At 39.5% G+C, this 10,765-nt stretch overlaps 1 protein-coding gene across 1 annotated transcript; it reads right to left on the reverse strand. All coding sequences in view use genetic code 11, as the record gives it.

Annotated features, from left to right (window-relative positions):
• Positions 1-737: 737 nt before the first annotated feature.
• EGR_03544 (Calcium-dependent protein kinase C) lies at positions 738-2,803 on the reverse strand (the record flags this gene model as incomplete). The annotated part of the gene is made up of 4 exons (XM_024492793.1): positions 738-817; positions 1,069-1,209; positions 1,611-1,838; positions 2,758-2,803. 4 exons carry the CDS (start codon positions 2,801-2,803, stop codon positions 738-740), a joined length of 495 nt encoding a protein of 164 aa, XP_024352676.1.
• Positions 2,804-10,765: the final 7,962 nt, after the last annotated feature.

Consider the following 10,765-nt stretch of genomic DNA (forward strand, 5'->3'; position numbering starts at 1 on the left):
GAAATCCCACAAGAATTTGACAGAATACTTCGCCAGGCAAATTGCAAGTGATGTAGGGTTTGTAAGAAAGGCTCCCAGCATCTGGTTTTATTTGAATCTTGATCAAAGCGCTTAAAGTGAAACCGTCGTGATGAAGCACCAGTTTGTTGTCGATGGTGTCGCACTGCTTCAATTCTGCCCAGGATACTGCAAATTCCAGACACCGTAAAATGGAGAGAAGATTTCGTCCTTTATTTCATGTTGACTACACAGCATCCTAGTTCAAGATCCTAAGCGAAATTTGGCTTCGAAGAAATATCCTAATTGTTTGTGTTTGGAAACAGTGCAGTGTTTCTATATTGATATGGCTACATAACCTGAATAAAAACCGACCGCCAAGCCATGAAGTACCCACTTCCGATTACAACGAGACTCCTTTATACGCAAAGCCTGCTCATTTTATTCACTACCTCGTGAAATGAAGCAGTTTGACTTTGGGAGTCACCTTGTCATAAATCGGTTTCGTGATTCACCAAGCATAGGTAACCACTCGAGGTTAACCTTGACCGACAGCTGCCATTTCTTTGAGTAGGAATGATTCAGCAACGCAGTGCTTAAAGAAGCTTTATGAATTGAGAAGAAATGTTTTGCACAATGCGTCTAGAACATGGTGAAACGTAATTCGGGGCCAAATTTGTCATTTCTTAATAGCGGAGTGAATGCAGGATTACAGCCTTAAATGATTTCCTAAAAATCCTTCATTTTTCATTTAAATGCCCATCATCAATACAGCTCATTTTATAATTAGTAATTTCTAATAGTAACCTCTTATTATTTTCTAGTAAAGAGGAGAGCAATTCAAGAGCATTTGTACACAAATCATTTCACCATGCCCCAACATTGTAGCCATGCAACTTTCATTCCAGACGGACCAGAGTTATCGAAAATCCTTCCAATTTAAATCATTTTGAGCGTGGACAAACGCAAATCATACATGTCTGGACTCTCACATTTTACGACCCGTTAGAAATGGAGAGCATCTATTCATATGGATGTCAATGTTTTTTTTTCAAGGGCTGTTTAAATTACTTCTTGGAAGCGTTCTATTCTCCTTGTCATACTTGGGGCTGCTGGTGTTGAAGTACTCGAAATCTGCATTAACACTGAGTTCAGGAGTTGTTACAGGTTTATGATGGGACAAATCAAGTTCACGAATAACTTTTATGCTAGCTAAATTGCAAAAAGGGGCATAAATAAAGTAGTTGAACCGGTGTCCATACAAATAACTACTGGCACATTAACACCCAACACGCTTGTAAGTCCTTCAATATTCCCCACATTTTAGTAATTAGCCTTTTATTTGAGGTTTTGAAATTAAATGAGATGGTTTGAAAGGCGGAGCATGGTTCGTTGGACATCTTCGGTGAGAAAACTACCTAGCGGTGGGAGTTCCCAAAATGACTATGCTTTGTGAGTGGGGATCATAATTAAAATTCCTTCTGATAATAATGAATTGGAAAACACTTATCTAATCAAAAGATTTACTTTTCTTATGGCTGAGACCGTTTCAAAAAGAAATAAAATCCACATTACTACAAATCCAAATACTGAGATATACCCTAGGGAGTTACGGAGAGGTTCAACAAGCGGGTCACGGTTGGAGGAACAAGTGAAAGACAAAGTAATTGACGCATTATAGTTTGGAGGCAGGAGTAAAAGCTGCACTATGAATGGAGGCTTTTGTTGCAGGGCCATCACCCTCTTCTCCACTATTATGCATTCAACATTGTCAGTCTGGATTGTGATGTCCTTCTTCAGAAAATTGATTGCATACACCCCGTCGGTATTCCTGTGTTCCCCTAAAAAACCTGCAAAAACAAACATGAGTGAACTCAGGACACGCTTTATCAGTCACTTTGCTCCATAGAAAATTATTTCTTAGATGTCTTTTCTGCAGTTTTAAGTGCTCATTCTGTTAAGATACAAATTATCTAAAATGACGCCCATGGCAAGGGTTTTGACAGTCCGCCCTAAACCAACATCTTCTAGAGTAGAAAAACCTCCCACCTTTCGACTCTTCCTTTTACAAGAACTTGGAAGATCTCGAAATCTGCGACTTGAAGGGTATCCTGTTTGCTCTGTATACTGTTGTCGTCCCTACCTGGGTTGGATTCAGTGAGACCCTAGGCTCATAAATAAGCTTAAAGATAATTTTTAACTGACAAATACTTTTTAAAAAGAAAATAATTTCAGTAAAACAGCAACTTACCCAAAGCAATTTTTTTTGAAGAAATGGTGCTAAACGCGTTTTTTAAATAGGCCTTTGAGCAAAATATGACTAGTTTAGAGGATTAATTTGCCCCCAAATTGTAGCATTATGGTTTTTGCCGTTCAAAAAGCACTTAGAATTTGCGTAAATTAATTTGTTTCGGGGATCAAGGTCAGTGGAAACAGTATGGAAGTACTGCTGAAGTGAGTTCTTAACCTATCAACAGCACATCAATTACTCACCATGTTTGGTTCGGTCACCGATACTTCAGATTTGCTGCTTTGTATTAGCATAAGCTACCAACAGACTGCTCCGCATCTTAACCATACCCCTGGGTTCTTTTTAGGGGGAGATGCGTGTTGCTCGACCATAGCGAAAACTGTAAATACAAGACTCGCGGTCATATTTTCGGAAGGGACCTGCATCTCATCGTATGTTGACCCATTGATGTGTGTACACGGTCTTCCGACTAACCTCAGAGGCGTCCATCGTGCATCCCTTGCACCTACTCAAATGTAATATTTTGCATGGATGTATTTCTCCAAAGAGTGTCATTCCATGAGTTTCAAATGGTCATCATGCGTCCTCTCCTGTTTGCTTCTTAGAGCCCCCTGTACATAATCAGCGCAACTGATCCCCTGAGACGAGTTGCTGACGAACCTAGTGCGCTTCAGTCCTCACACTTAGTGCATTTTACAACTGATTTTTAGGGAAGAAACGGTAAAGGTAGCCCAAGTCCGTAATACAAGGCAAAAAAATTCTTATGATGATACGTCATATATTTGTACTTGCAATAGATGTTAAGTCCAAAACTAACAAGAAATACTTGTGAATGGGTAGAGGTTGGCCTCAAAGTGATTCTGTAGGCGTATTTAAACCTGCCCTGAATGTTGATAAATAATATGTTGGGAATTGCACCTCAGTCTAGGTCGTCAAATTGTGGGAAAATTCATCTTGGTGTTTTGTGAAACATCTGATGTAACACAAAGGCTTAACTGCTATTATCTTCATTTCAAAAACTGTAGCATCATAGGGCAGACTGTTGATTACTTCTAGTCACATTACCTTTTTCTTCCTTTTATCGTCTGCCACGGTTACATTATCAGTGGTTTGTTGAGTAAATGTTTTCCTTTAATAATTCTGTCTCACTAATAAAGAGACTTAGGGTGTGTTAGCATTCTAAGATAAGGATTACTCTATTCAATGGCTAGTAGAACAGCTTTTAGGATATAACCGAGATAAAGGATTTTATTGAAGCTGATTGTTGAAGGTGAAAGTGTTGTGGTAAATTTTATGACCTAATAAATGTGAGAATTTGATTTTATGGTGATACTCTACGTGAATTCGAGCTTGGTGTCAGTGTTTTAAGTAATCTACTGGGGAGTTTGCTCCAGTGAGGGGGGATTAAATTGTGCGATAATGCATCCTGATTCATCATAAAATAGCCGATGCAATCTAAAGGCTCAATTGTCATTTTATCCTCTCATAAACTGTGGAATCGCAGCGCAGACACTTGTTTACTTGTAGTCCAAGTACTTTTCCCTGCTATTCACCGCCTGTCACATCAGCATTGTAAATGGTTTGTTGACCTAAGTACATGTTCATCGTCAGTTGTGCTAATGCATAGCATTAGGATGTGGCACCAACCGAAAACAAGAAATTTTTCATTCAATGTCTGGTAAAATACCTTTAAATGCATTGAGAAGGCAAAGAATTTTGTGCAAAACTTCCAGACTACACCTTGCTTGCAAAAGGATAATCCTTTAAGGCAACTTATTTTAAAAGGTTCCTAATTGAATGTTTTGCTTCAGATGCCTCTTAGTTGTAGTTTGTGGATCAGTCATTCAAAGGGTTTCTCTAGAAGTAAACATCGTATTAATGCAAAGTTCAAGGCCTGACGTTGCAATTATGGTGTCATATGAGTGTGAAGCGAGCGAAACCGTTAAAAGCAACTTCTTCCAAGAGGCATCCTTCTCACCTCTGATGTATCGCTTGAGCCACCATAATTGTTGTGTTGGGTAAACCATCGTCAGCGTGACTTTATGGGTCGAGGTCCTGTGCGTGTCCTTAGGGTATATGCCCTCCTGCAAATCTGTAATAGGTTATTGCGAAACGCTTAATTGACCCTTTTCGAGCAAGGCTTTGAAAAGGGCAGATGATTGTCCAAATTTGAAATTGATTATACCCAGAGGATTCTAATGGTTCTCTAGTATTAACTACCTCAGGGCCATCAAATTGAGGGTTCCACAGAGGGTTGGCTTTTTATTCATCGCCTCAGCTCTGTCCTTCCACAGTCCCAAATCGGCCAATTCACAAGGCCTTCAGAAGTGGAGAAGCGTGCCGCGCAGTTTTGGGTCTCTACAAGTCGAAGATGCCATATTTGGAGCCAAAATTGTACTGATGCACTAAAATTCATTTAAGTTCGCGATAGTTTCCTCGGAAAAAAACACAAATTCATCTGGTATAATGACAAAATTTTTAATTATTGCAACCAGCATAAAGTGGCCTCACTCTTTGAGGAAACGACAAGGTAGAGTTTTGCCTCCAAAAAAGGGTGATAATTGCGGTTCTATAAGAAGCGTTAAAGCTATTCTGTTACTACCGAATAACTCCAAAATGCAAGATCCTAAACGCATCCTACTCCACCTTTCTTTCCATTTTTTAACTACATTCATTTGAATCCCTCACTCAAGTTAATTTACCATGTCTAGACTGAGCAGTTGTTTATCGCTTTTTGTGATGCCCAAGTATTGGCTGTTTAAGCAGTCCTTCAAAATAAATTTAGTACTATTTCTAGTTGCCATGCGCTGCCACACTTACATTGTCGTCAATGGAAGTTTTGACCAAGACTTGTCAGAAAATAACTTTTAAGACAGGCAAAGTGAGGTGCTGTCATTTTACTGTTAGAATAATTTAACGTTTCAAGCCTTTCTTTACTCTAAATTGCTGGAAAATTTGTACCTTATTCTGCAGAGGAGATTGCTTATTTAGATAGAAAGGCAATGCTGCGTCATACAGTTAGGCTTGAGAAAAAATATGTCATTACGGTGATTGGTACTGACCCGACTACTTCAAAATTAGTGACGTTTAATAAAATACCAGCTTTACACACTGATTCCAGTAAATCTACCTTGTGCACAATAACATACCAAGAAGCATTTTGGGATGGCAAGGGAGGACATGTTCCATAGTAAAGTGATAGAAGATGTGCTACCTTATGTGGAAGGAAAAGTTTAATCAAAAAAGCCTTTTCAAAAGCATAAAGGGTTAGTTGCAGAAATACCAAATTAGAAATAAACTGATTCAGGTGGCGATGGGCTGATTAGACTTGCCAACAAGTTGAATCCGGTGCATCAGTTGGCCCTGCAGTGTGAATGAGCTCCATGACGAAGAATAATTGGTTCTTCAAAAGTGTCACTGGGGTGCCACTCATTTGAGTGACAATATTATCAGATAATGTCAATGAGGCGTCTCAAATCGAATCGTGAGGCAAACATCAGCACTCCTGCCCCAAGCGTTGAGTTTGGTTTCGTAGCAGTTCCAAAGTGTATGCTCACTGTCTTAGTAGATACTAGCAGTTCATCTTTAAATTTACTTCAAAAAGCATAATACATTTATTAAATCATACAACTCGGCACATTTTGCAAACTTCACTGGTAAAATAGACACAGGTTACAATCTTTTAGAGGACTTTGCAATCTTAAAATACTTGCACGTAATATACGAAATCACTAGACTATCCACTGTACTGCCTCTGGGTACTTCAATGAGTTAACGGAGTTTGCTATAAGTTCTCCAAAGGCACTAAAATTACGGCAGTTGGGAACCCAGACAAGTTGGGTTTGGAATGCCAAGTGTCTGACAATTTGGGGGCCGCATAATTTTTGCTGATTATATGCTCTTGTACTTGGATCGTTCTACTCTCCATTTAAACTGCGCGGACACCTAAGGCACCTCCTTTGCAGTTTTGCTTGCCAGCATTGCCCTTATCTTCTGTACATCAGTAATTTGCCCTCCGCCATACTCCTACGACTTCTGACTTCTGAGGAGGTCCAAAAATCATGATTAGTAAATGTTACTCTAGGTCATTGTCAAAGATGCCAGTTAAGAATAATTTGCAGCAAGATTCTAAAGAGCCCTTTGAGCAAAAAATACCTACATTTGAAGAAAACTTTGATCCAAATCCATCGTAAATGACCAGCCAGCACTTGGAAATCAGCACAAAGAATCATTTTACAGAACCCTTAGAAGTGTACAGTACAACAATTGCCAATTTATGCTGTGAAGTTTTCCAGGATTTCCTTCCAGTCCCACCTTTAGTGAAAACTTTTCATGTCATTTTGCCATAACATAACTAAACAACGCTGATTTCCAGGGTGAGAACCACTGACTGTCAGTATTCATCACAAAGGAGGTAGCCAGGCAGAAATTAATCTCCAAAAGCTGCAGAGAATAGCGGGTCTAACTGAAAAGTTTGGCTGAAACATACTGGATTCAAGTCACTTTTGTCTAAATTTAAAAGATTTTATCACCGTGTTAAGGCTCGCAATTTTTCACCTAGACACGACTAACAAAACCGTGAAAAAATTGGAGCGATGCTTGCATTTATCAACATTAGGTTTTTCGCGGGTAAGTGTTATTCATTTCGGTTCCATCAACCGCTTTTCGCCATCATAATAACTTTGAAATACTTGGATTGTAATGCAGTAGGCGCTATTCATTACAGGCTAATGGAAGTATGTCCAGTTTTGATCTTGCCGTTGACACCGCAGTTGATGCAAAACAGGGATGACTGTTAACTGTTCGGAACTGAAAATTGTGTGATAAATGTTGATTTGGCTTATAAAGTTGTATCTCACCTAAAAACAGGAAAACTGATCTATCATTTGCAATAAGGACTACTGTTTAAAATAACAAAACCTTGATGCGATAATGCGATCGTACTTGCTACCCTTTGGAGACAATATGGAAGAAAGAAGGAGTTTCCCTAAGGATGGTTAGAAATTGATCTTCCTCATCTTCTCCCAAAACAGTGGACAGACTAAAACACATTAGACATAATTTGCCCCTGCAGCAAATGCAGCAACAAAATCAGCCTTCCAAGAGCCTGCATCTTGTTGCGAAATGTGACATGTGAAGATATGACATCCACCAGTTTAGTGTTTAATTGAGTGAATGCTTAGCTAAGTGAACTCTTTAGGCCTCGTGGCTTAGGCAGTTGTCCTGAAAATTAATCGTGATAAGTGTCTAACCCCACTGCGGTGACCTGTTGCCACTTCAGAAAAGATCTGGGAATGCTGTTGTTTGCGAGAAATGATCCCAAAATAATGCAGAAAGCTGCTTTATTGCAAAGTGGCATACTTCCTAACTACCTTATTTTGCAACATCTAAGAATGATATTGTGATACTCTGGTTGTCTGCCTGACTCTTCAATTTAATTACGCGGTCATCGTGGGCTTCACCGTTGCAAATCTACTCTGTAAGCTGACCTTCGGGCCATGCCAATAGCCTCTCAAGTTATTTTGTAGGTCTGCAATGCCCGATCTGCCCCGGTACTCCGGCTTCTTTTGTCTTTAGGAAAGAATGCTGGTGCTCAGCAATATCACCCCATAGATGCACACTGCCAATCAAACGATTTCCATTGTAACTTAAAAATGTTAATTCACTTGTCAAGGCAACAGATGCGGAAATTCACAAATGCAAAACAAATTTTGCCCTAAAAACGTAATAATTTTGCGATAGTAAAAGTTTTATCAGTATAAAAATATTCCCAAGTAGTTTGTGCACCATTTCACTTCTAACTCTGAGTAAATTCTTGGTGTGATGTTGCTGAGCACCATGCTACCCATTTCTACTAATGAGGTTCCAAATACCCAAAATATACCATTTTACACTATCTGTGAAGAGGATGATTATTTTCATTAAAAGTTTGGCAACTTTGTGCTTTGTGGAATTAGTACCCTACCAGCAATCATTTCGTCGATGAGAGTCTGGCTATGCTCCGTGGGGTTGTGGCCGAATAACCCATACCAATGCCAAAACTCGTTTCATAGCATTTGTATGCTGTAAATGAGTATGCTGTCCCCAAAATGAAGCAACTGGAAGAAATAAGGTGCAGCAATCTACTCTTAACTTTGAATTGATGCCTTTCGGCTCCATACTTTGATAAGGTCACCTAACGCCCAATCGACTTTTCAGGCAAGGAATTTGTGCAATGAAAGTCAGATCAATTGAATGCAGCAACATATTGACATTGCTAAATCAGTTTTGAGGGCTCAAGAGAGTGGCAGGTTTCAACCACCTCAGGTGCCATCGAGTCAAGAGTTCCAAAGAAGGCTTAGGATTTACTTGTCCGAACAAATCCATCTTCGCTCAGTCCAAAATCGGCCAATTTTATATGGCCCTCAACGGCAAGAATTGTGGTGCATAGTTTTAGGCTTCTGCGAGTCGAGCTTATTCACACTTACACCCTAAACCATAATTTCTGATTTTCACAGTTAACACATCGAAATTTGTTTCAATTTGTGATATTTTACTGGGGCAAAATCTTCAATGTCTACAGCAAAACGCAGTATTAACGTTTGTCGGGGGCATTAAAAGTCATCTTACTCTAAATGATAAGAACAAGCTGGTGCTTTTGCTCATGCTCCCTTAAATAAGTCTCACTTTATTCTGTTAGTACAAAGGATGCTAAATGCGAAATATCAGACCCAATCCACTTGGTCACAATTGTGGCCACTAACTGCGCACTTTACTCAAAAACTAAAATACACAATTTTAACCATCACAGAATATTCACTTTGTGGCATGTTTCCTACCTGCTCACTACACGCTTAAATGATGTTGCAACCACACATAAGACGGGACGAACTTGTGGAGTGGAATCACGTGGAAAATTGAGGATCCAATGGCTGGACTGAAGCGGAATCATTGTCGTAGGCACTTTCCTTGAACTTCACATCTGGATGGAGTGTTGTTGCTTTGGCGTAGGCGGCTGCACCCAACCCCATGGTGTAAATGGCCTAATCAACTTAACGGCTAATACTTACAGGTCGCTCTCGGTGTAGTGCTGTGGTCAGCTAAATTACGGGCATTAGGGTGGGCAATGAACCCCCGATGTTGTTGCGGCATGCATGCAGATGTTATCATGTTTTGGGCACAAATTTTAGTACTGTCATGTCCTAGGTGTGCCTTCCCAAGGCAAATGCACTACCATTTGGACATGCTTATGGCAATCTTTTAAGTAGCAGCGACATTTGACAGCTTGTCTATCATCAAAAAGTTTACACCTTGTTTAAGCAGTACCTCTGAAATAATTTTAAGGCGACTTTAAAAAGCACTGTACTGGTTGGTGTTATTCGCTAAGGCGTATTGTACTAAAAGGTATAACAGCAATGTTTCAGCATTTCAATATTTTCAGCACAATAGTTCGCCACCATTATTGAACCCATAGAGTGGAATAATCTGTCTTCTAAGAGAAATGGTGAAATACCGCAAAACACTCATTTTCAGGTAACGACAGCCAGAAACGCACTCAAGTCATTTACCCATGACCGATTATTGCAGCCGTACCTCCTTCCTTCTGCATGGGCTGAAGTTAACAACACTCCTACCGTAAATTTCGTTGCCTATGGAGAAAGGTAAGTTGCACATCTTCAGGCACTCACATTTTTGCACTTACAAAATGAACGCCCTTCATCTTATCCTTTTCAAGATAAGTGTTGAGTGGACGCCTAGTATGGCCATACTTGCACTACTTTACAACCCGCTAGAGATGGAGGACAGCTATTTATATGGATGTCAATGCTTTTCTCTGGGTGCCTTTTGAATCACTCCTTGCAATTGTTTTTCATTCTCTTTATCATACCTGGGGCAAACGGTGTTGAAGTGCCAAAAATCTGCATTAACACTGACTATAGGAGTTGCTGCAGGTTTACTATTAAAAGCACTAAGTTTATGAACAACTTATATTCTGACTAAATTGCAGAAATGCCTTCGAAAGACGCTGAAGTAAGGTAAGAGGATAATTAATAAGTTAGTAGAACCGGTGTGCATACAAGTAATTACTGGTACATTACCACTCAACACGCATGTAACGAGTCGCAAAATAAAAAATTCCCTACCTCTTTCTATCTTAAAGTAATTCTCCTTTTTATTTGGGATTTCTTAAACAAATGAGATGGTTTGAAAGATGGAGCATCGTTGGTTAGATCCACTTGGTGAGAAAACTACCTAGCGGTTGAAGTTTCCAAAGTGACTGCACTGTGAGTGGGAATTATGATTAAGATGCATTTAAAAATATACTGAATAAACATTTGTTAACTCTTACGATTCTCTTTGCCTTAGATTAAAGATGCTTAGAGAAAAAGTGAATTCCTTAGTATTGCAAATGCAAATACTGGGATAAACTCTTGGGCAGAAGGTAGATCGTGATTTTAGGAACAAGTGAAAGGCAAAGTGATTGACGCACCATGGTTTGAAAGCAGGAGTGAAGTTGCACTAGGAATGGAGGCTTTT

This window comes from Echinococcus granulosus (genome assembly GCF_000524195.1).
Source record: "Echinococcus granulosus chromosome Unknown EG_S00019, whole genome shotgun sequence".
NCBI lineage: Eukaryota > Metazoa > Platyhelminthes > Cestoda > Cyclophyllidea > Taeniidae > Echinococcus > Echinococcus granulosus.